Source organism: Papio anubis, chromosome 4 (assembly GCF_008728515.1).
Source record: "Papio anubis isolate 15944 chromosome 4, Panubis1.0, whole genome shotgun sequence".
Classification (NCBI taxonomy): domain Eukaryota; kingdom Metazoa; phylum Chordata; class Mammalia; order Primates; family Cercopithecidae; genus Papio; species Papio anubis.
Window position 1 is genome coordinate 19,627,826 of NC_044979.1, and position 24,305 is coordinate 19,652,130.

The following is a 24,305-nucleotide window of genomic DNA, read 5'->3' on the forward strand; positions in this document are numbered from 1 at the left end:
GGTAATTCACATTTGCAATTTAAAATTTTCTCGTAGCTACATTAGGAAAGTAGAAGCAACACATGAAGTTGTCGTAATATTTTATTTATCCAAATATATCCAAAATATTATCAGTTTAACATGTGATTCATATAAAGTTAATGAGATATTTTACATTCTTTTTTTCATTCTCAGTCTTCAAAATCTAGTGTGTTTCTCACACTTACATCACATCTCAATTCGGACTAGCCACTTTCCAATAAAGCTCAGCAGTCCCGCGGGGTGGCTCATGCCTGTAATTCCAGTGCTCTGGGAGGCGGGGGCAGGTGGAGCGCTTCAGGAGTTCGAGACCAGCCTGGGCAACATGGGGAGACCCCGTTTCCACAAAACAAAAACCAAAAAAATTAGTGGTGTGAACCTTTGGTCCCAGCTACTCAGGAGGCTGAGGTGGGAGGATCGCTTGAGCCCAGGAGTTCCAGGCTGCAACAAACTATGATAGCGCCACTGCACTCCAGCATGGGCGATAAAGTGAGACCTTGTCTCCAAAAATAAAAATAAAAATAAAAACAAAAATACAACAACAACAACAACAACAACAAATCCCAGAAGTGCTCAGCAGCCACATGTGGCTAGTGGCCACCTCCCCAGAAGCAGCCCGGCCACTCACCACCTACCACTTTTTACCTATTTCACCTTCTCCGAAGGCCTCCCTAGCACTACCAGTTGTTGTCTTACTTCTTGGCGAGTCCTTTGTGACTCCCACTATACAAGACCCTCAAGGCCAGGCCTCGCCCTGAACTGCGCCCGGGCACAGCAGACGCTCCATCAACGCTGTCCCCGCCAGAGTCCGCGTCCAGGGGATCCGCAGGCCCCGTACTCTGTTTCCACGCGCCAGGGCCGCCCCTCGCCCGGCCTCCCGCAGGCCCACCCCTCGCCAGGCCCAGGCCCAGGCCCATCCCCGGAATGTTCGCTGGAAATCGTGGACGTGACTGGGAGGAGCCTGCCCGCCCCGGCTCGCTCTCGGCGCCGCGCGCACAGAGTCCGCGCCAGCGACCATGGCGGAGCCCACGGTGTGCTCCTTCCTCACCAAGGTGCTGTGCGCCCACGGCGGCCGCATGTTCCTGCGGGACCTGCGCGGCCACGTGGAGCTGTCGGAGGCCAGGCTCCGGGACGTGCTGCAGCGCGCCGGGCCCGAGCGTTTCCTGCTACAGGAGGTGGAGACCCAGGAGGGCCTCGGGGACGCGGAGGCCGAGGCGGCGGCCGGCGCGGTGGGCGGTGGCGGCACCTCCGCCTGGAGGGTTGTGGCCGTGTCCTCTGTGCGCCTCTGCGCCCGCTACCAGCGCGGCGAGTGCCAGGCCTGCGACCAGCTGCACTTCTGCCGCCGGCACATGCTGGGCAAGTGCCCCAACCGGGACTGCTGGTGAGAAGGCGACGGCGGGGGGGACTGTGGGCGCTGGCCGCTGGCCTGGCCGTCCGGCTGGAAGCGGGAGCGACGGGAAGCGGGGCTTCGTCCCGGCCGGGGCCGGGGACGCGGGGCTGGACGATCCCCTCCCGCAGGCCCTTCCCGGGACGGCCTCCCCCGCACTCCCAGCAGCTGGGCGGAAAGGCGCGAAGGTCCTCTCCATGGAGACGGCTCTACCGCCCCCGCTAGAAAAGTTGCTGCCCCCGCCCCCCCGGATCCTGCGCGACGCGGCCGGGTTAAATCCGGACTGGGACGTTGGAGTTCACTTACTCCGGTGATCTTTGGCGGGAGATGGGGGGCAAGGGGCGTCTGAGGATCCCGTGAGATCCCTGGACCCTTTATCCGGAAATCGCCCGTTCCCCCATACCCACACACTTTTGCAGAAACGGGTCTGCGCCCTCTAGGTTTAACAGCGCTGAGCCAGTCCCACCCCAGGAAACAGGGCTGGAGGGCTTGGGTGAGGCCCTGTGGTTCCTGACTACCAGAGCTGGTGTTCGGGGCTGCCTTCTGACCCCAGACTGTGCTTCACATCCCCGGATTTTCCTTGGTTGTCTCTAGCCACACACACCGCCAAAGCGGTGCTGGGGATAGGGGCGCTTTCTTTTTAACGTTGGTGGACTGTGGGGGTGGGCAGCTGTTGCCGGGGAGAAGGCCAGGTACAGTCGCCTACAGAACAGATGCGCATCCTCAGGCGAAGTGCGAGGTGGGCAACCCTTGGCTTCAAAGCATTCCTACTGAAAATTCAAATGACCCTGGGAACGGAGTTGCTTCAACCCAACTTTCTTATTTTCCATCAGTGCTTATTAGGCCATGCTATCCCCGGTTTCATGAAAATTTTTTAACTTCACATGTATTAAATAAATTGAAAGCTGTTCAAGGCAAGGAATTGGACAGACTGGTCCTTCTTCACTTGGGCATCTGACCGAGGACTTTGTTCTTTTAGGTCTACCTGTACCCTTTCCCATGATATCCACACACCTGTCAACATGCAGGTGCTGAAAAACCATGGACTTTTTGGTCTCAATGAAGCCCAGCTTCGGATCCTGCTTTTGCAGAATGACCCTTGTCTTTTACCAGAGGTGAGTCACCGAGGAGTCACCCTCATGTCACATTCGTTACAAGTACTTTCCCCATTTACTTTTCTTTTGGCTTTAGATATTTTAATTGCTTTGAAGCAACATGATTCAGTTTCACACGCTTTAAAGGTACCCTTTATAATTGCTATCATGGCAAAATAGTATATTTGTTTGGGTTTAGCCATATACAAAGAAGTTTTAAAAACAAAATAGTACAAATCCAAAGAGAAAATTGGAACATCAATTAAGACCACCAATTAAAAGTAAGATTTTCTAATCTAGCACAGTGATGCTGTCATAGACACCTCTACTTGGCCAGAAGAGGGATGGAAAGAAGGGAAGATGTTGAAAAAACAGAGGATAGTTCATAATTGTGGCCCGATTTTAACTCTAAGGCATTTCAGAGTCTAGAATGGAAGATAGCCACAAGACTAGAGGTAGGAGCTGGAGCCTTTGGTGCAGGTGGCAGAGGCTGCTCTCAAGGCAGCAGAATCTGTACCCCAAAGGCAGTCCTGGAGTTGATCTCAGGAACAAGGAGGTTTCTTCCTGACATGCGTAACCTGTTTCATTTCTTCGAGCACTGAAGCCAAGTCTGGTACGTCATGGTTTTGAGCCAGATGCATTCCAGCCAACCATGTTGCCTGAAATAGATCCAAGCAGTAGCTGAAGCAGGTTATTGGCAGAAAGGGTGAGGAGGGTGTCTGCAGCTATGAGGCTGGGTCCAGTCCTTCCTCTCTCAGAGAGGAGGTGTGGTGCTGCTGCTATTTGCCTTTTAATTTTATGTACTTTTTGATTTATAGAAGTTTAGTATTTTTATTTTGTCAAATCTATCGAATTTTTTTTGGTGTACTCTTTTTTGGGGTGTATCCTGGGCCCAGCCTCACCTTGTCATATTAGACTACTTAAGTGTTTTGTGAGCAGCTGAGGGGTTGGTTGCACTAACAACAGGAGCCTCCCGCCTGCCTCCACTTGTTCCCATCACCTGGGACTGGAAGTAGGTGACATATGGCACAAAACGTGACCATGTGGACAGCAGGGACCATGGAAAAACACAGTGCATGAGGCATGAATGGTGCCTCACATCTCTTGTATGAAATGCCTGATGATTGCTTTTACCACTCTCTCAATAAAAAAGACAGTAGACAAATAAGTTTCATGCTGGTGCATTAATGGACAAATTTCTAGAAAAATATAGCTCGTCAAAATGGGTTCAAGAAGAAATGGAAAGCCAAAATAGTCTCATAAAAATTTTTAAAATAAAAGCATTAAACACACCTCAAAGCATTAGAAGGCTTGTACAAGAAAACATCAGACTTACATAGTTTTTTTTTTTTTTTTTTTGAGACAGGGTCTTACTGTGTTACACAGGCCAGAAGTACCTCGGCTCACTGTTGCCTCTGCCTCCTGAGTTCAAGTGATTCTCCTACCTCAGCCTCCTGAATAGTTGGGACTATAGGCGTGTGCCACCATGCCCAGCTAATTTTTGTACTTTTTGGTGGAGACAGCATTTCACCATGTTGGCCAGGCTGGTCTTAAATGCCTGACCTCAAGTGATCCCCCTGCCTCAGCCTCCCAAAGTACTGGGATTACAGGTGTGTGAGCCACTGCCTGGCCAGGCTTACGTAGTTTTACAGTTGAATTCTATCAAATTTTTGTCTGTATTGAAGTATAGTTGACAAAAATTTTATATTTACAGTGTATAATGTGATGTTTTAATATATTTACATTGTGAATTGATTGCAATGATTAAGCTAATTAGCATACCATTACTTCACATAGCTATTATTTTTTGGGTGTGGTAAGGACAGCAATTTTTAGGTATACAGTATGTTATTTTTTAAAAAATTTCTTTTCTTTTTCTTTTTTTTTTTTTTTTGAGATGGAGTCTCACTTTGTCATCCAGGCTGGAGTGCAGTGGCGCGATCTCGACTCACTGCAAGCTCCGCCTCCCGGGTTCACGCTGTTCTCCTGCCTCAGCCTCCAGAGTAGCTGGGACTACAGGTGCCTGTCACCATGCCCAGCTAATTTTTTGTATTTTTTTTAGTGGAGATGGGGTTTCACCATGTTAGCCAGGATGGTCTCGATGTCCTGACCTCATGATCCGCCTGCCTCGGCCTCCTAGAGCGCTGGGATTACAGGTGTGAGCCACTATGCCTGGCCATTACGTTATTATTAACTACAGTCACCATGCTGTACGGTAGATTTCCAGAAATTCATCCTGTCTAATTGAAACTTTGTTCCCTTTGACTTACATATCCCTATTCTCCTTAATTCTAACAAATCTGTAAGGAACAGGCTGTTCCAATATTTGGAGTAGGTCTAGGATCTATTTTTCATGATCTCCAATTCTTGAACCACTATCATACTAAAGTAGTTTATCTTTCATTTTTAAAGTTTATTTATTTACTCTTTTTGAGACATGGTCTTGCTGTGTTGTCCCGGCTGGAGTGCAGAGACAGGGTTTTGCCATGTTGCCCAGGCTGATCATAGCTCACTGCAACCTTGACCTCCTGGGCTCAAGCAATCCTTGCATTTCAGCCTCTCTAGTAGCTGGGACTACAGGTGTTCATCACCACACCCAGCTACTTTTTTTTTGTTTTGTTTTTTGAGACTGACTCTTGCTCTGTCACCTAGGCTGGAGTGCAGTGGTGTGATCTTGGTTCACTGCAATCTCCAACTCCCTGGTTCAAGCGATTCTCCTGCCACAGACCCCTGAGTAGCTGGGATTGCAGGCGCTCGCCACCATACCCAGCTAATTTTTTGTATTTTGAGTAGAGATGGGGTTTGTCGTTTTGGCCAGGCTGGTCTTGAACTCCTGACCTCAAATGATCCGCCCACCTCGGCCTCCCAAAGTGCTGGGATAACAATTGTGAGCCACAGTGCCCGGCGTCCAGATACTTTTTTTTGTTTTGTTTTGTTTTTGTTTGTTTTGTAGATAGAGTCTCGCTCTGTCACCCAGACTGGAGTGCAGTGGCGTGATCTTAGTTCACTGCAACCTCCGCCTCCCAGGTTGAAGCAATTCTCGTGCCTCAGCCTCCCGAGTAGCTGGGACTACAAACATGTGCCACCATGCCTAGCTAATTTGTTGTGTTTTTAGTAGAGACAGGGTTTCGCCATGTTGCCCAGACTGGTCCGAAACTCGTGAGTTCAGGCAATCTGCCTGCCTCGGCCTTCCAAAGTGTTAGGATTACAGGTGTGAGCCGGTGTGCCCCGCCTACTTTTTAAATTTTTTTGTAGAGACAGGGTCTTGCTGTGTTGCCTAGGCTGGTCTCGAACTCCTTGGCTGAAGCGGTTTGCCATCCTTGGTCTCCCAAACTGCTAGGAGTACAGCCGTGAGCCACTGTGCCTGGCTGATTTTGTTTGCTTGTTTAATCAATTCGTGTTTCCTTTTCCAGATAAGCTTTAGAATCACTTAAATTCCTAAAAGTATTTTAAAGGAATTCTTTGAGAAGGGTAGGAATTGCGTTAAAGTTATGAATTGATTTTAGAAAATTGGCATCACAATTATAAATAGGATGCTATTTCGTTTTAAACCAGGTCGTCTGTGTCTTGTAGGGTTTCCCATATTTTAGATTTGACTGATTACATTCCTGCAGTAGTATTTAACATGTTCCTGTATCCCTCAAATTTTGGTCAGGTTTAGGATTTATTTTACTTTATTTTATTTATTTATTTATTTTTGAAACGGAGTCTCACTCTGTCGCCCAGGCTGGAGTGCAGTGGCACAGTCTTGGCTCACTGCAACCTCCACCTCCCCAGTTCATGTGATTCTCCTGCCTCAGCCTCCTCAGTAGCTGGAATTACAGGTGTGTGCCACCATGCCCGGCTAATTTTTGTATTTTTAGTAGAGTTGGGGTTTCACCGTGTTGGCCAGGCTGGTCTTGAATTCCTGACCTCAGATGATCCTTCTGCCTTGGCCTCCCAAAGTGCGGGGATTACAGGCATCATCCGCCACGCCCGGCCAGGATTTATTTTATAGCAGGAATTGTTTTACATGTGGAGCATTGTTAGGGTGACTCACCATCCCATTTGCCTGGGACTGAGGAGTTTCTGGGGATGTGGGGTGTTCATAGTAAAACCTGGACAGTTCTGTTTCCTGTTGCATCACATCGGGAGGCATATGATGTCATCCTTGGGTGAGGGGCTAAGACTGAGGCGTGGTTTCAGGGTCAACAGCCTGATCCCATCATTATAAAGTTCCCCTTCAGTGTGGTCTTGGTGTGTCTGGGATAGACTCAGTTTGTCTGAGTTGTCCCAGGGTGATTATTAATAGTGTTCCCTTGCACCCTAAAAATGCCCTTGTCTGGATCATAAATTATATCTTTGTGCCACCTGTGGAAATTGGTTTCCCTGGAAGCAGAGCCTGAGATAGAGACTGAGGTGCATGTGAGTTTTTTTGAGGGTGGGCTTTTCAGGAAAACCCAGTATGGGAGAGAGGGAAGCAGGGTCTAAGGAAGGAAAAGCTACAGTCACATTAGGTCTGGCCTTGACTTGATTCATGGGGAGCTGTGGAACAAAGATCACACTGAGTCTAGCTTTGAGGCACTTCAGCATTTTTTTAGCTTTGTCTAAGTCATTCATTGGCTACAGGCCTTGGGGGCAGAGGGCAGGTCAGCTGAGAGTGTAAAGTAAGAGAGGGGCAACTGTGAGTCACGAGCAGCCAGTACCCACAGCAGCTGGAGTATGGTTAGCACCACTGCGCTATCATCAGGCTTTCACCCCAAGACTTTAACAGCCACTGGTGATCAGAAGGAGTCATTTAGTCTTAGTTTAGTTAGAGAAACTATAGTTTATTGGCTTGAAAGATGGAGTGAAAACTAATATTGGCCGGGTGTGGTGGCTCACACCTGTAATCCCAGCACTGTGGGAGGCCGAGGCGGGCAGATCGCCTGAGGTGAGGAGTTGGAGACCATCCTGGCCAACATGGTGAAACCCTGTCTCTACTAAAAATACAAAAATTACCTGGCTGTGGTGGTGAATGCCTGTGGTCTCAGCTACTCAGGAGGCTGAGGCAGGAGAATCGCTTGAACCCAGGAGATGGAGGTTGCAGTGAGCCAAGATGGTGCCACTGCACTCCAGCCTGGGTGACAGAGCGAGACTCCATCTCCCAAAATAAATAAATAAACAAACAAACAAACAAACAAATAAATAAAAGAAAACTAGTGTTTCAGGTGTTGCCTCATTTCTGTACCAGGTCTGTTTGCTCTACAACAAAGGGGAAGCCCTCTATGGCTACTGCAACCTGAAGGATAAATGCAACAAGTTTCACGTGTGCAAATCCTTTGTCAAGGGAGAGTGCAAACTCCAGACCTGCAAACGGTCCCATCAGCTTATCCATGCTGCATCCTTGAAGCTGCTGCAGGACCAAGGACTGAATATTCCAAGTGTTGTTAATTTTCAGATAATCTCCACCTACAAGCATATGAAGCTGCACAAGATGCTTGAAAATACAGGTAGGAAAATCCAAGGAGGACAGAGAAGTATCAGAGATATAGTTTTGGGCTGCTTCACTGTAAAGAAATAAGAACACTGATATGAAAGTGAGTCGGGGGGCAAAGCAGTTCCTATGTTAATTTCAGCTTTGTTCTTGGGAAAATTTAGAACAGGCAACATTTTATTGTATAGAATGGTGATCCTAACCAAAGGAGGAAAGGGATGGAGTTTATCTTTAGCACTGTCACTGCCAGCTACTAAAATCTACCCAAGTGATTGAACAGTAGCTTGTTGGTAAATTGGATGTCAGGTTTTTTATTGAGACAGAGTCTTGGTCTGTCGCCCAGACTGGAGTGCAGTGGCGCGATCGTGGCTCACTGCAACCTCTGCCTCCCGGGTTCAAGTGATTCTCCTGCCTCAGCCTCCCAAGTAGCTGGGACTACAGGCATGTGCCACCACGCCCAGCTAATTTTTGTGTTTTTAGTAGGGACAGGGTTTCACCATGTTGACCAGGATGGTCTCAATCTCTTGACTTCATGATCTGCCTGCCTCGGCCTCCCAAAGTGCTGGGATTATAGGCATGAGCCACGCGCCTGGCCCAGTAGAACAGTTTTAACAACGTGGTTAGGAAAAAGAGGAAGGAGATGGACCAGTGACTGGAAAAGTAAGATTAATGTAGGGATGACTTTCTTTTCATAAATAGAATTTTTGGCTTTGTTAATTTTTAAGTAATTTTGATGACATTATAGAACAATTTGGAAAATAGCAACTGGAAATGCAAATTGTATATGATTTTGCTCACTCTAATCTACTATACTTGTTACAATTTTATTATAGGCCATTTAGTTCTGTTATATACAAACACGAATCCAGTTGTGCTCAAAGTACATGTTAATTTAATATCTTAAATTTCTACTTTATACAACATATTTTCTCATCTTGCTAGGAATATTGCATATTCCCATTATAAATATATTCCCATAGTCTTTCAGTAATTTTTGTTATTGTTTTTGGAGACAGAATCTTGCTCTGTTGCCTAGGCTGGAGTACAGTGGCGCAATCATGACTCACTGCAGCCTGGAACTCCTGGGCTCAAGTGATCTTTCTGCTCAGCCTCCCTAGTAGCTGGAACTATAGGCACATGCCACCATGTCCAGCTGTTTTTTTTTAAAATTTTTCTTTTGTAGGTACAAGGTTTTGCTGTGTTGACCAGGCTGGTTTTGAACTCCTGGGCTCAAGCAGTCCTCCAGCCCTGGCCTCCCAAAGTGTTGGAATTACAGGCATGAGCCACTGCACCTGGTCTTTAGTAGTTTTTTAAAGTCTACAAAGTGTGATTTGGTGTTATTTTAATCGTAATGCATTCGGTTACTTATTCCGTTACATTTGCTGGTACCTGAAAATCAGTGGGTGGTAGGCTTAGGAGAATTGCCGTTGGGAAAAGTAAATCACCAAAAGTGGAGTTGCTAAACTTTCGCCATGCTAAGCTTTTCATGTTTTGGGATGTCAGTGTCAGACGTCGTGAGTGCAGGCAGGGAGGGCTCTGCATATACCAGTGTCAGGGCTGTTTAGGGAACCGTGAGTGGTGGCAGGTTGGCAGGTACCTTCTACCCTATGCTGTGTCTAGGGCCTGTCACTGTCTTCATCTGGTTTTGCTTGGTGAGTCTCTCCTGTGACATAATGACTTTCCGCTTGCTCTCTCTCTCTCTCTATTTTTTATACACAAACACACACATAATTTTTTAAAATCCAGAAGACATGAACTCTCCAAATCCAGGTGTGGAGAGTCTTGTCTGATGTCTGGTTAGCTGGGCTGTTGCTCCCAACATAAAATGAAACTTGGGGTATCATAGGAAAACTTATCCCTTTCCTCTTTGTAGATAATTCATCGCCTTCTACTGAGCATTCACAAGGCCTTGAGAAGCAAGGAGTGCACGCGGCTGGAGCCGCAGAAGCCGGTCCTCTGGCTTCTGTCCCTGCTCAGTCGGCTAAGAAGCCCTGCCCAGGTAAACCTTAAAGGGGGTCAGTGAACTAAGAAGAAGCTTGTCCAGCCTGGAGGATCTGAAAACAAGCCTTCTGTTTAGCTTTAATTTGTAACCATTCATTCATTTAATGATAGATTTGTAATGGTCATAATAACATCTACCTCACAGTGTGTTGTGAGAAGTAAAGAAGATGGAAAAGGAGAAAATGTCCTTTTGGAAGAATACAGTTGGGCATGGGTGGTTGGGGATGGGGTTGGACGTTGAGCAGGCAAAGAGGCTAAAATTGAGTGCAGATGGGGCCAGTCCAGGGCAAGTGCTGAAGATGGCAGCTTCTACCTGCAGCTCCTAGGTGCTTTCCTCAGGCTGGGTGGGTGGAGCTCTGCTGACTTTTGTGGTCCACCATAGTTTTTCTGTCAGTTTATATTGTGGCAATCATAGAGTACTTTGCACACTTTTTTTTTTTTTTTTTTTTACTTAAATTGTTTCATAAGCATCTTTCTGTATTTGTTCACATCATACATAATCATGTTTTTGCACAGATACATTAATATCTCATAGTTTATTTAACTACTTGCCTTTTTCTAACAATTTTTTTTTGAGATGATCTTGCTCTGTTGTCCAGGCTGGAGTGCAGTGACGTGATCTCGGCTCACTGCAGCCTTGACTTCCTGCGCTCAGGTGATCCTCCCACCTCAGCCTCCTGAGTAGCTGGGACTACAGGTATGCACCACTACTGGCTAGTTTTTTGTATTTTTTTTGTAGGGAGGGTATTTTGCCATATTGTCCAGGCTATTATTGAACTCCTGGGCTCAAGCAATCTGCCTGCCTCAGCCTCCCAGGGTGCTAGGATTACAGGCGTGAGCCACTGCACCCAGCCTCTAACAAGTATAACTCCTGTCTTAAAATCTGCAGAATATTGAATTTTTCCAGCTATTTTTTACTTTTGCTTAGCTTATAGATGCTAAGGGATACTGTCATTTGCATTTTTAAAAATATATATATGAGTGAATAGTTTTCTGGTGTCTGCTTTCTGATTGTCCTTATTTTTTCATTTTACATTTGGCCTTTTATTAATGGGGTCCTCATCTATGCTGATGTGGGACAGCCTTTAATGAGGCTTCACAATTTTCATGAAAGGACCTCAGCAATACTGTGTTTGGATGATACTCAATTTTTGTAGGTCCATCCTCAGCCAGTAGTACAGAGTATATAACCTTTGGGTTCTCTCCAGAGACTTCTACCTCACTCTGTCTACTCTTTTTTTTTTTTTTTTGAGACAGTTTCACTCTTGTTGCCCAGGTTGGAGTGCAATGGTACAATCTCAGCTCACCATAACTTCCACCTCCTGGGTTCAAGCGATTCTCCTGCCTCAGCTTCCCAAGTAGCTGGGATTACAGGCATGTGCCACCACGCCCAGTTAATTACGTATTTCTAGTAGAGACGAGGTTTCACTTTGTTGGTCAGGCTGGTCTCGAACTCCTGACCTCAGGTGATCTGCCTGCCTCGGCCTCCCAAAGTGCTGGGATTACAGGCGTGAGACTCTTTCTACTCTTCATCTCTTATTGAACTTTTACCAAAGCCCAGTTGCTATAGTTTGAAGGATGGGCAGTTTATCCATTCCTTTAAATTGTATCCATTCTTCCTGTGGCTCAGGATGGACCATCAGACATCTGTATACCTCACGCATTTCATGTTCCCTTTCCCCTTTCTCCCTTCTCCCTTCCTTCCTATTCTCCACCTATCTAGCTATGTTCATTGAGTTACATTTCAATATTTTGTGGTTTATCTTCATCAAGGGGTACCACAAGAAGCAGCTTTATGAAATTAAATTTTTTGTTCTGTTTATTGTAGTTATCCCCAAATGTCTGTGTAGATTGTTGTTGTTTTTTTTTTAAATTCAACTGTCCTGCAGTAACATAACATTTGAGAAACAGAGACAATGTAATAAGTTTTCATAAAGCTAAATTAATGTAGAGAAATTTTTATCATGAAATGCTATCTCTTCAATTCGGGGAAAAGCAAAAGTGTCCTTTTTAAAGTGAGAAATGGCCGTGTTTTCTCCTAATGGATAGTAAGAGTCATCCCACTTGTGTTGACCTTTTTACTTTCATTGTCAGCAATATTTCTGAAAGCCCTTATGCTCTGCATATTTTGTTTCTTTTTTTCTAGTCCAGATTTCTTCTGGTGATAAGTAAAAAAATTATTTTTACATTTAATTATTACTACTATTTACACTTATCATTTTACTATTTGATTACTGTTTACTAATCATTCACTATTTTTGTAGTGAGCTATCTTAAATCTTTAATGGAAACAGTGTAGGGTATAAATGCATTTCCTTTACATTGAGAGACTTGGTGGACCTTTACTTGTTTATGTTCTGTTTTTATATCTTATCATTATGCTTTTATATGTGAAGTTGTTGGTCCTCTGTCATCTTTGTTGTAGTATTTTATTCAATTCTATAATAGTCTACTTTAATCTTAGTTCTGTTGGTATTCATTCATTCTGTAAAATATTTTATATAACCGTACCTGTCTTTCTCTGATTTTCACTCATGATTCGGCTGTTAGAAAGTTACTGCGTTATAGTTGGAGAAGAGTTTTCTTTGGTAATTTATCGGGGTTTTTGATGTAAAGTCGCATGTCTGTAGACTCTACAAATTCAACATATTCTAAGTTGAATTACGCATTTCCCTCTAGTCTTGTTCCTCCTTTTATTTCCTTATTTTTGAATGTCCCCACTATCTACCTAATGGCATAGGCAAAAAGCTGTAAATTGTCCTATACTTTTCTTTCTCCTTGTTCCCTTTGTCAAATTGGTTACCCAGTGTTGGAGAGTTTCTTCCCCTCATAAGCCTTTCAAATAGTTATCCTTCTCTGCCCCTTTCTTTCCACCCCGTACTTACTGCCTTGTTTCAAACCCTCATCACCTTCCTGCATATATCCCACAGATGCGTAAACTCCGTGGTTTTCAAGACATGTGTTTCGGGAGTTTTTGGTAAAAGGTGCCCTATTCCCACTGCAGTGATGGTAGCCCCATTTTAATCTTTAATAGAATAGGCTTTTGTGGATTTCACTGTTCTCCGTGCCACTCTTCACTTCTCCCGCCTTCCATCTGGCTGCCTGATGTTTTGAAAGCAAACCCAATCATACGGCTTTTTTCCTGCTGAAACCTTCCTTGGTCCTCATCATGTAGGGTAGTATTCCTAAATTCAAACGCCTGCAGGGACTAGAAAGGTGAGTTAAATGGATGAAGTGAACTGGATGGAAGAGAAGTGGGAGAAGGGAGAAGTGCTGTGGCAAACTGTCCCATCTAAAAGGGATGCCTGCCTCTTGTATCCATGTGGGAATGTGGGCCCACTTTGTCATATTGCCCAGTTTTTTAAAAAGAAGCCAGAAATTCAGATTGTTATGAGACATTTTCTGATTGAATGTTGACTTTAGTCGAGTTTTTAAAATGCAGACCAACATTGTATATACTTGACCTACTTGGAATTTCTGGAATGTGCTATTTCGTCTTGTGATTCTCTGTAAATGATGTTCCCTGTTTTTGTTTTTTGTTTTTTCCTTTGAGATGGAGTCTCACTCTGTCGCCCAGGCTGGAGTGTAGTGGCATGATCTCAGCTCACTGCAACCTGTGTCTCCCAGGTTCAAGTGATTCTCCTGCCTCAGCCTCCCGAGTAGCTGGGATTATAAGTGTGCACCACCACGCCTGGCTAATTTTTGTATTTTTACTAGAGATGGGGTTTCACCATGTTGGTCAGGCTGGTCTTGAACTCCTGACCTCAGGTAATCCGCCCACCTTGGCCTCCCAAAGTGCTGGGGTTATAGGCATGAGCCACTGCACCCAGCCTGATGTTCCCTCTTTTATAAGTGTCATTCCTTCTTCCTTCTTCCTACCTCACAACCTGGCAAAATTGGATTCTTCAAAATGCCAGGTTGGCCTTTCTTGCCTCCAAAAGAGGTGGCTCTTGTAGCATTCTCACAGGCCTAGCATAGCACTTACTTTATGTTGCAATGCTGTGTGTTTTTACTCCCTAGCTGTGAGCAAAGCATTATTTATTCTTGGTAGTTGTAACACTTAGTAGTGAAGACATATTTTTTTTTTTTTGCCATATAATGGATTATACTTTGTCTTTGAATCCATGTGAATCAGTAGCATACTGGTCTTCATTGTTTTTCCTTCTTCTCCTACATTTTTTTGAGACGGGGTCTTGCTCTGTTGCCCAGGCTGGAGTGCAGGGCACAATTATCGCTCTCTGCAACCTTGGTATCTCGGGCTCAAGCCATCCTCTTGCCTCAGCTTCCCTAGTAGCTGGGACTATAGGTGCATGCCACCATACTCAGCTAATTTTTTTAGGTTTTTAGTAGAGACAAGGTCTCACTATGTTGCCCAGGCTGGTCTTGAACTCCTAAGCTCAAGCAGTCCTCCCACCTTGGCCTCTTAATATGCTGGGATTACAGGCATGAGCCACTATGCCTAGCCATATTTTTTCCAATATTAAAAAATCTTTTTTCCCCCTAAGGAATGTGTTCTATCAGGTCAACATCTTTTTAGTGCTTCAATTTGACTTGTCTACATCTAAAGTTAACTCTTTCAGACTTACATTTATGATAGTAATTCTTTCCATTGAGGGATTTAGTCTCCATTATTGTCACGTTTCTTGATTTTTTTTTCATTCTACTTTGTTCTTCTTTTTGTCTAGGTTTTATATATACCTTAATTCTTTCTTGGCTGTTTTATATGTGTATGTTGCTGTCAGTATGGGAATCTCTATTATTAGAAAGCTATTAACTTTTAAAATATGTATCTTTTGGTGATTGTCTTTGTTCTAACAGTTTTAGATGGTCTGTTTGCTTTTTCTAAATATAAAATCATAGGTATTTCTATTTTATTTTTGTGTTTCATAAAATTGTAATGTTTTTTTGATATTTCTTCATTACATATGAAGTTAATTGTTGGTTTTAAACAAATGTTCTTTGTTAGGATAACAGAAATAACATCTTCTATTCTTGTTTGTTGGAAGCTAAAAGCTTGATAAAAGGAATTGGTATCTTTTGATATAATCATATTTTTATCACTTAAATTGCTTAATATGATTAAAATAAGAGCTTTTGTAATATTAAAACTTCCTTAAATTCCTGAGATAAAACTCTGCCTGGTTATAGTATATGTTCTTTTAATGTATTATCTTTCCTATTTGCTGTACATCTATACTTTCATAAATAAAATTCATTTATATTTTATGTGTATATGTAGTAATTTCCTTTTTATTTTTACTGGCATATGGTCAAAGTATAAATCTTATTCTCGGTACTGTCTGGAGTGTTTGTAAATTGATTTGTAATGCCATTTTTATTTAAAAAATAATGTATTATTGTATTTTTGAAATTCTGTCTCTCTTATTAGGAATATTTTTCCAAAATTATTTTTTGAAAATATAAGACTATGTCATTGTGGAAATTTTGAAGAGTACAGGAATGTATGAAGGAAGACGTAATAATCCCCTCATAATATCACTGTATAATCACTCTTAATACTGTCTTTTCTTTTCTTTTTTCTTTTCTTTCTTTCCCTCCCTCCCTCCCTCTCTCCCTCTCTCCCTCTCTCTCTCTCTCTCTCTCTGTGTGTCTCTCTGTCTCTCCCTTTTCTTTCCTTTCCCCTTCCTTTCCTTTCCCTTCCCCTCCCCTCCCCTCTCCTCCCCTCCCCTCCCCTCCGCTCTCCTTTTGGGTTTCTCTGTGTCACCCAGGCTGGAGTGCAGTGGTGCAGTCACAGCTCACTTCAGCCTCTGCCTGCCAGGCTCAAGTGATCCTCTCACTTCAGCCTCTCACTTCAGCCTCCTGAGTAGCTGGGACTACATGCATGTGACACCACACCCAGCTAATTTTTTTGTATTTTTTTATGGAGACATGGTTTTGTCATGTTACCCAGGCTGGTCTTGAACTCCTGACTCAAATGATCCACCTGCCTCCCAGGTGGAGTCCTGGCTTCCCAGAGTGCTGGGGCTGCAGGTGTGAGCCACCAGGCCCAGCCTTTTTTTAGTCTTTTTTATGCATATATCCTTAAATATTGAAGGTATGCTATATATACAATTTTATGCCATTTGGGATTGATATTATTTTGTAAACATTTCCCTATGTAATTGAAAGCATTTACAATTACATGTGATGGTTTCATTATATTTTTGAAGTATTATTTAGTAATAGTTCTATTGTTGGATATTTATTGTTTGTAACATCTTATTAATGGTACATAACTCTTTGTCTGAATTTCTGATTTTTTTTTTTTTTTTTTTGAGATGGAGTCTCGCTCGGTTGCCCAGGCTGGAGTGCAGTGGCGCGATCTCGGCTCACTGCAAGCTCCGCCTCCCGGGTTCACTCCATTCTCCTGCCTCAGCCTCCAGAGTAACTGGGACCACAGGCACCCGCCACCACGCCCGGCTAATTTTTTGTATTTTTAGTAGAGACAGGGTTTCACCTTGTTAGCCAGGATGGTCTCAATCTCCTGACCTCATGATCCACCCGTCTCAGCCTCCCAAAGTGCTGGGATTATAGGCGTGAGCCACTGCGCCTGGCCTGATTTTTTTTTGTTGTTGTTATGGAGTTTTGCTCTTGTCGCCCAGGCTGGAGTGCAATGCTACGATCTTGGCTCACTGCAACCTCTGCCTCCTGGGTTCAAGTGATTCTCCTACCTCAGCCTCCCGAGTAGCTGGGATTACAGGCATGCACCACCATGCCCAGCTAATTTTTTGTATTTAGTAGAGATGGTTTCACCATGTTAGTCAGGATGGTCTCGAACTCGTGACCTCAGGTGATCCACCTGCCTTGGCCTCCCAAAGCGCTGGGATTGCAGGCGTGCACCACCGGCCAATTTCTGATTATTTTTTAGAACAATTTTTTAGATGTGATTATACTGTGCCAGAAGATATGAATAGCATAAAGACTCAAAAAGAATTTCAAAAGTATCTTCCAGAATAGCTGTACCATATTACACTCATTGTCAGCATAGGAATTGCCTATCTCAGTACACTCGATAGCCTGTGTTAGAAAGCACATTCCCAGGAAAGGCACAGAATATATTTTGTTTCCTAAGGGGTTCTTCTGGACAGATACTTAGAAAAATACATTTGTATTGATTTTGACTGACTGACACAACCAGAGCTATATTTTAATATTTATTATACAATAACATGATTAAATTATGTACATTTTCTGATGTTTTGTCTTTACTGAGATTTCGTTTTGGATTTATGTTTGCATTGTTACTTTTTTTGGTGAACTGATCACACATTAGCCTTCTAAAAGTATTATTTTATTCTCATGGTGCCTCATAGGTGCTCACTCTCAGATATTTATCTCCTAGATACATTTTCAGTTTACTCAGAAGAGATGCTGCCTCGTCTGGCATATATAGCAAGCTCTCAGTTTAATGAAGGAATGTCTGTTAACTTGAGTTGACTCTACCTGCTTTCAAGATAAACTTGGGAAAGCCTCAGATAAAACCTTCCTTTGGCTCAAACTTTTCTACAGGTTCATAAAATCAAACCAGAAAACGTGAGCAGATTGTTCTGTTACTTGTTTGGGTAATGGAGACTAGAGGAGAGTCCCCATCACAGCTCCTCTGACAGTATAGCCTGGCATTCTCTCCGTCTTATCCACGTAAGACTCAGAAGAGAGGCTGGGCGCAGTGGCTCACGCCTGTAATCCCAGCACTTTGGGAGGCCAAGGCGGGCGGATCACCTGAGGTTGGGAGTTCGAGACCAGCCTGACCAACATGGAGAAACCCGGGTCTACTGAAAATACAAAATTGGCTGGGTGTGGTGGCGCAAGCCTGTACTCCCAGCTACTCGGGAGGCTGAGGCAGGAGAATTGCTTAAACCCGGGAGTGGAGGTTGCGGTGAGTGGAGATTGTGCCATTGCACTCCAGCCTGTGCAACAAGAGTGAAACTCTGTATCCAAAAAAAAAAAAAAAGACTCAGAAGAGAGTCCAGTGCCTTTCTAAGTGAAAGATACAGGGACAATAAGGGCTCACACAGACTGTAAAGATGAAGATAGATTATTTGCAGCAGTGAGCAACTCCCAAATCTCATGGCTTAATAACAACATTGTAGTCAATTTCAGCTTTGTTCCATGTCATTTTCACTTAAGAGGCAGGTTGACTGAGCATCCCCCACTGGACCAGTGCTGGTGTCCTGGCAGGGGAAGACCACAAGCTGGCTCTTCAAGCTTCTGTTTTCATTGCACTGGCCAAAGAAAGTCGTATGGCTACCCTGTGTTCGACAGGGTGGGGATGTATAATCCTACATGGAGGGGCACTGCAGGTTACATGACCAAGTTTAATGTCAATGGACAAGGACAATAATATGCCCTCAGGGGCAGTGAATGTTTTCAACATAATGCAGTCACCAAGGAGGAAGCTCAGGCAGGTGGCCTTTCTTGTGCTGCCTTGGAGAGGCAGAGTTCCCTTTAAGGATGCTGTAGAATTTCTGATGGTGGACTTTTGTTGTCTCAACCAAAAAGCGGCAAACATTGCCAATGTGTTGACAACAGAGGTCAACCAAGACACCACAGAGTTCTGGTTTCTGGCCAGAGGAACCCAGACCAGCACTAAGCTCCTAATTTAGGTACAGCTTGGGTGAGGGGCAGAGCCAACAATCCTTCAGACTGGGGTATGGCTTAGGCCAGGGTGACCAACCATGCCCGTATGCCCAGGACAGAGGGGGGTTCCTGGGACAGTATGGGGCACAGCTGAGACATTCTTTGTGCTGCCTCATTTCTGCAGTAATGCAGACTTGCTTTGAAGCAGAGTTGAGGAGGTGAGCTGACACATCGTGGCAAACATTTATAATCCCTGATTGAATTAGGCAAAGCCTGGGAAGTGGGGTGTGTGTGTGTGTGTGTGTGTGTGTGTGTGTGTGTGTGTGGTGGGGTGTGTTGGAAAAGGAAAAGCTCTTTTGTGTTTTTTTTTTGAGATAGAGTCTCGCTCTTGTCACCTAGGCTGGAGTGCAGTGGCACGATCTTGGCTCACTGCAACCTCTGCCTCCCCGGGGAGAAGCTCATTTTTCATTTTCACTTTTTCATTGTATTTAGGGAAGAATTTTTATTTGATTTGATGTTTAATTTTTTTAATTTTTTTTTTTTTCTAGACAGAGTCTCGTTCTGTCACCCAGGCTGGAGTGCAGTGGTGCGGTCTTGGCTCATTGCAACCTTCACCTCCCGGGTTCGAGAGATTGTTGTGCTCCAGTTTCCCTGGTAACTGGGATTACAGGCATGTGCCACCACACACGGCTAATTTTTGTATTTTTAGTAGAGATGGGGTTTGTCCATGTTGGCCAGGCTGGCCTTGAACTCCTGACCTGAAGCAATCCGTCTGCCTCAGCCTCCCAAAGTGCTGGGATTACAGGTGTGAGCTACCATGCCCAGCCAGAGAAAAATGTTTTAAGTGTTCATTTAGCTCTGATAACTAGAAATACATGTGTTTCAGAATATACTTGATGACCTTAAGGATAATTAAAAACAGGGTGCCACTGCCTAAATGATTATAGAAAATCAAATAAAATCAAATACAATTTGTCTAAAAGACAAAAAGAATAAGCAAACAACAACGATGACAACAAAGTGGAGCATCCAAAACAAAGTAACAGAAATAGGGCTAAACATGCCGATCATATACTTTCTCAGTCAATGGTTGTAGTTGCAGCCTGTAGAAAGCAATTCTGGTTTAAGCAAGTGAAGGAATTTGTTAAAAGAATATTGGGTAGCTCACAGACTGCAGAGCTGTAGAGAAAAGCTCAGAGACCGTGCTCTTGGAACAAAGCTGTGCTTAAGAACCAGTCCATTAAGATATCCAATGGGATGCTGCAGGCGGCATTGCCTGCAGCAGGGGTGTTGCATCCTGAAAGCTGAACTGCTGCCACCCAGTGTCCAAACCATTCTGTACAGTCTTTGTTTCTCTGGATTACCAGCTTCTGATTGAAAGTGAGACTGTTTGGGGTACAGCATTGTTGGGTGCAGCATTGAGGGGTAGAGTCTATATCATGTCACTCTGCCCCAGTCGTGAGGAAAGATGAGAAAGTCTCTGGAATTTCCAGCTTCTGTAGTGGGAGATGGGCTCCACTTCAGAGGAGGTGAACTTATTCAACACGTGAGGATTTCCAATGACAAATGCCTATGCCGTTTCATTGCTTTGGCACGCCAGCATCATCACACACACGTTTCCCATTCTTACTTTCAAAAAGAAGTAAGGATTTTCTAAACACTCTTAGAATATTTTTTTTTTGTTTTTGGCTGGTCACGGTGGCTCACACCTGTAATCCCAGCACTTTCGGAGGCCGAAGTGGACAGATCACAAGGTCAAGAGATCAAGACCATCCTGGCCAACATGGTCAACTTGGACACCTCGTCTCTACTAAAATACAAAAAATTAGCCAAGCATGGTGGTGCACACCTGTAGTCCCAGCTACTCGGGAGACTGAGGCAGGGGAATTGCTTGAACCCGGGAGGCAGGTGTTGCAATGAGCTGAGATCACGCCACTGCACTCCAGCCTGGCGACAGAGCAAGATCTGTCTCAAAAACAAAAAAAAAAAAAGAATTTTTTTTGTTTTTCAGATGGAGTTTTGCTCTTGTTATCCGGGCCAGAGTGCAGTGGTGGGATCTTGGCTCACCGCAACCTCCACCTCTCTGGCTCAAGCGATTCTCCTGCCTCAGCCTGTTGAGTAGCCGGGACTACAGGCACGCGCCACCAGGCCCAGCTAATTTTTGTATTTTAGTAGAGACGGGGGTTTCACCATGTTGGCCAGGCTGGTCTTGAACTCCTGACCTCAGGTGATCTACCTGCCTCAGCCTCCCAAAGAGCTGGAGTTACAGGCTTGAGCCACCATGCCAGCCTCTTGCGGTATTTTTTAATGGGGCAAAGAAAACCAAAATAAATCGTATCTTCAATCTGACTTCAAATAATAATTGAATAGGAAAAATATTAACAGTGTTTATTTCTGGATGGGGTGTTTCTTCATACCCTTCTGAACCTTCTAGATTTTCTGCAATGAGCATACATTATTTTTAGCAGGAAAAACACTCAAAACAGAAGATGCTCAAAACATAAACAGACAAATCATGCCCTATTCCCGGTATTCGTCAATCCAACTTGGCCTTACCTTGTTGAAATCAGTGCCTCCAGTGCCCTGCTGGGGATGATCCCATCCTAAGAGTCCATTGCATGGCTGATCTATTTTCTAGTGCCCACTTCTCAGGAAAGATGCCATCCACCTCCTGTGGGAATGGATATTACTCATTCATATTATGAAGACAATAAAGAAATAGATGCTACTTTTTTTTCTTTTTTCTTTTCTTTCTTTTTCTTTTTCTCTTTTTTTTTTTTTTTTTTTTGAGACAGAGTCTTACTCTGTCGCCCAGGCTGGAGCACAGTAGTGGCTTCAAGTGATTCTCCTGCCTCAGCCTCCCAAGCAGAGAGGATTACAGGCACGTGCCACCACAGCCAGCTAATTTTTTGTGTTTTTAGTAGAGACAAGGTTTCACTGTGTTAGCCGGGATGGTCTAGATCTCCTGACCTCGTGATCTGACCGTCTCAGCCTCCCAAAGTGCTGGAATTACCCACATGAGCCACCTTTAAATCACTACAGGATGTTCCATAAAGAACAGAGTCCTATAAGGAACCATAATATGAGGGAGGGTCAATGCCACCCCACATGGAAGAAGTGGCATTGACCATTTCCCATACTATGGCTCACTATAGGGCTTATGTTTCTATTTCTGAATAAGAAAGTAAGGCAGGGACAGCTGGCAGATGGCGGGTCAAGATCCAGAGCTTCTTGAGACACCATCTTCATCACTGCTGAATGCCAGTGGTTCGACATCAAAAGGACTTCATCATGGACCTGCACAGTGGCCCCGCCTCAGCCCCTCCTCTGTCACCAGCTTTGTGATGAGCATTCTCTTCTGTCCCGTCCTGAACCTTCATGTGTGCCAGCCACTGCCATCTACTTTTTTGAGAAGGTTTGCACTTCCAAGGACTTCCTAACCACTGCGTCACTGCCTATGGTGCTGGTTCACCTGGCCCTGCCCACTGTTCTATAGCAAGAAAGAAAATATTAGCTGAATTTTAGAGGTGAACTGCTGCTGCTACATGATCTCCACGTAAGAGAGTTGCTTTGTCCATCTCCCACTGCTCCACATTGGAGTTTGTAAATAACAAAATCTGGCACTTCCTCCATTGAGAACATATTTGCTGCTGCCTCTCCTATCAATGTGGATGAAGACAGTTGTTCCAGCCCCATGAGTTACACCAAGCAAGGTCAGCCTCCCTGAGGGGTGGATTCCAACCATGGTTGCTGATACCCCAGGAGCATCCCATATGTATGGCTGGGAGGGGTTGGAGCTGAATCATCAATTTAGCTGTAGGCACTGTTCTCTCTCTCTTTTTTTTTTTTTTTGCCCCTGAAAAGAGGCAGAAGTTTATGTTTGCCCTAAGAAATCTGTATATTTGACAGATGAAAGGCTTATATTTGCTACCAAAACTTCTACTACAAGTGGGGAAAAAAGCAAAACAGGTTAGATGTCTTATAAACATCTGAGTATTTTACCCATGTAGCAATCACAGATTGTTCAGAACCTCCTCTGCACCTTCCTCATGATAACTCTACATTACAAAATAACTGTATACACTTTGTATACGCTGGGTGTTAATACAATCAAACTCTATTTTTTCCCCTATTCAGAAATGTTCTATTTTTATTTTTACCTGATCTTTGGGATTAGCGTGTATTGAACATATTCACTTTAATTTTCTGTGCCCCATGGCCTCCCTGTCAAGCAGCTAGTGATCTATAAATACATAAGTGCCTTGAAGGTACTCATCATTGGTGGAACAATGTTATGAGTATTTCTGTAATGGGAGCAGTCATAACCTGAGTTACCTATTTTGGGAGTTGGAACTATAGATGCCCATATATGCTGCTCATCTTCCTCCCTCTCTCCCCTCTGGATTATCTTGATTCTACTAATATGCTAAACATATCTGCCCCCAGTTTTGCTTACCTGCCAACTCCCTCCTTATATTTTTTGCTTCAGTCCATGTTGGCCATTCTGCTCTAATTCTGACAGCTTTGGTCTCACCGTACAAGTTGCTGATAGCCATACCCAATTTTAAGTCTCCAGGGAGAAGGAAGCAACTCACCAGAATAAGTGAAATTACTCCACAGCGAAATCCATGCCACTGCCCCCTGATGCTGTACGGTACTCTGCTTCTTCAGCCTAAGCTTCATTCCTGACTTTTTTCTTTGGATGACTTTTATTCAAACAAGTGACTACCGGTTTCATCCTGCCCATGGTTTCTTGTGTCAGTCTTGAGTCTGCCGGTGGATGAGACTTGACCCTGTTTGCCTTCTGTGCTCAGCCCTTATTCTATCAGAAGTGACCATCTCTTTCTGCCACCCACAACTGAAGTCTACTCATTGGTCTGCCCGAGTGAAGACCTAACCAGCCCTATAACTGTTCCTGCGTACAAGGCAAACAGTATCTGTTTTAACATGTAGATGTTGGTTTTGTTTTTATTCAGAGTTGATGAGGCCAAAAGATTAGGAGATGATTGCCACGGAAAAGACAGTTTATTATAGCTCCCAAGAGGAGGGGAGCATGCCATGCTGTGCAAGGCCACACAAGAGAACACCAAGGTCACAGGCACGAGAGAGACACACACACAGAGAGAGAAGAAATGGGTGAGTCAGGATAAGCAGGCTAGGCAGGTTTAGGATTGGCTAGTTTTAGTGAAAAGAGTCAAACTCTGTATAATATTTAAAGAGATTTATTCTGAGCCAAGTATGAATGACCATGGCCAGGGACACAGCCCTCAGGACGTCCTGAGAACATGTGCCCAAGGTGGTCAGGGTGCAGCTTGGTTTTGTACATTTTAGGGAGGCATGAAACATCAATCAAATACATTTAAGAAATACATTGGTTTGGTCCAGAAAGGAGGGACAGTTCAAAGAGCAGGGGCAGGCAGTGGGCTTCCAGCTTCCAGGCTACAAGTAAATTTTAATATTTTCTGGTTGACAATTGGTTGAGTTTGTCTAAAGACCTGGGATTGATAGAAAGGAAATGATCAGGTTAAGATAAAAGACTGTGGAGACCAAAGGTCCTTTGAAGTTGTTGTTTCGAGACAGAGTTTCACTCTTGTCACCCAGGCTGAAGTGCAATGGCACAATCTTGGGTCACTGCAACCTCCACCTCCCAGGTTCAAGTGATTCTCCTGCCTCAGCCTCTGGAGTAGTTGGGATTACAGGCGCCTGCCACCTCGCCTAGCTAACTTTTGTATTTTTTTAGTAGAGATGGAGTTTTGCCACGTTGGCCAGGCTG

At 44.3% G+C, this 24,305-nt stretch overlaps 1 protein-coding gene across 1 annotated transcript; it reads left to right on the forward strand.

The window, feature by feature from the left end:
• The first annotated feature begins 603 nt into the window (after positions 1-603).
• Positions 604-10,287, forward strand: ZC3HAV1L (zinc finger CCCH-type containing, antiviral 1 like). Its single transcript, XM_009203953.3, has 4 exons — positions 604-1,399; positions 2,385-2,520; positions 7,712-7,970; positions 9,828-10,287. The coding sequence occupies exons 1-4, from the start codon at positions 1,035-1,037 to the stop codon at positions 9,962-9,964; spliced, it is 897 nt and encodes a 298-aa protein (XP_009202217.1). The 5' UTR covers positions 604-1,034; the 3' UTR covers positions 9,965-10,287.
• Positions 10,288-24,305: the final 14,018 nt, after the last annotated feature.

Excerpts from the sequence above, each read along its gene's own strand:
- ZC3HAV1L (XM_009203953.3), top strand. The coding sequence starts at position 1,035 with ATGGCGGAGCCCACGGTGTGCTCCTTCCTCACCAAGGTGCTGTGCGCC. Across the intron at positions 1,400-2,384 it reads TGCCCCAACCGGGACTGCTG|GTCTACCTGTACCCTTTCCC; the intron begins GTGAGAAGGCGA and ends TTGTTCTTTTAG. Across the intron at positions 7,971-9,827 it reads CAAGATGCTTGAAAATACAG|ATAATTCATCGCCTTCTACT; the intron begins GTAGGAAAATCC and ends TCCTCTTTGTAG.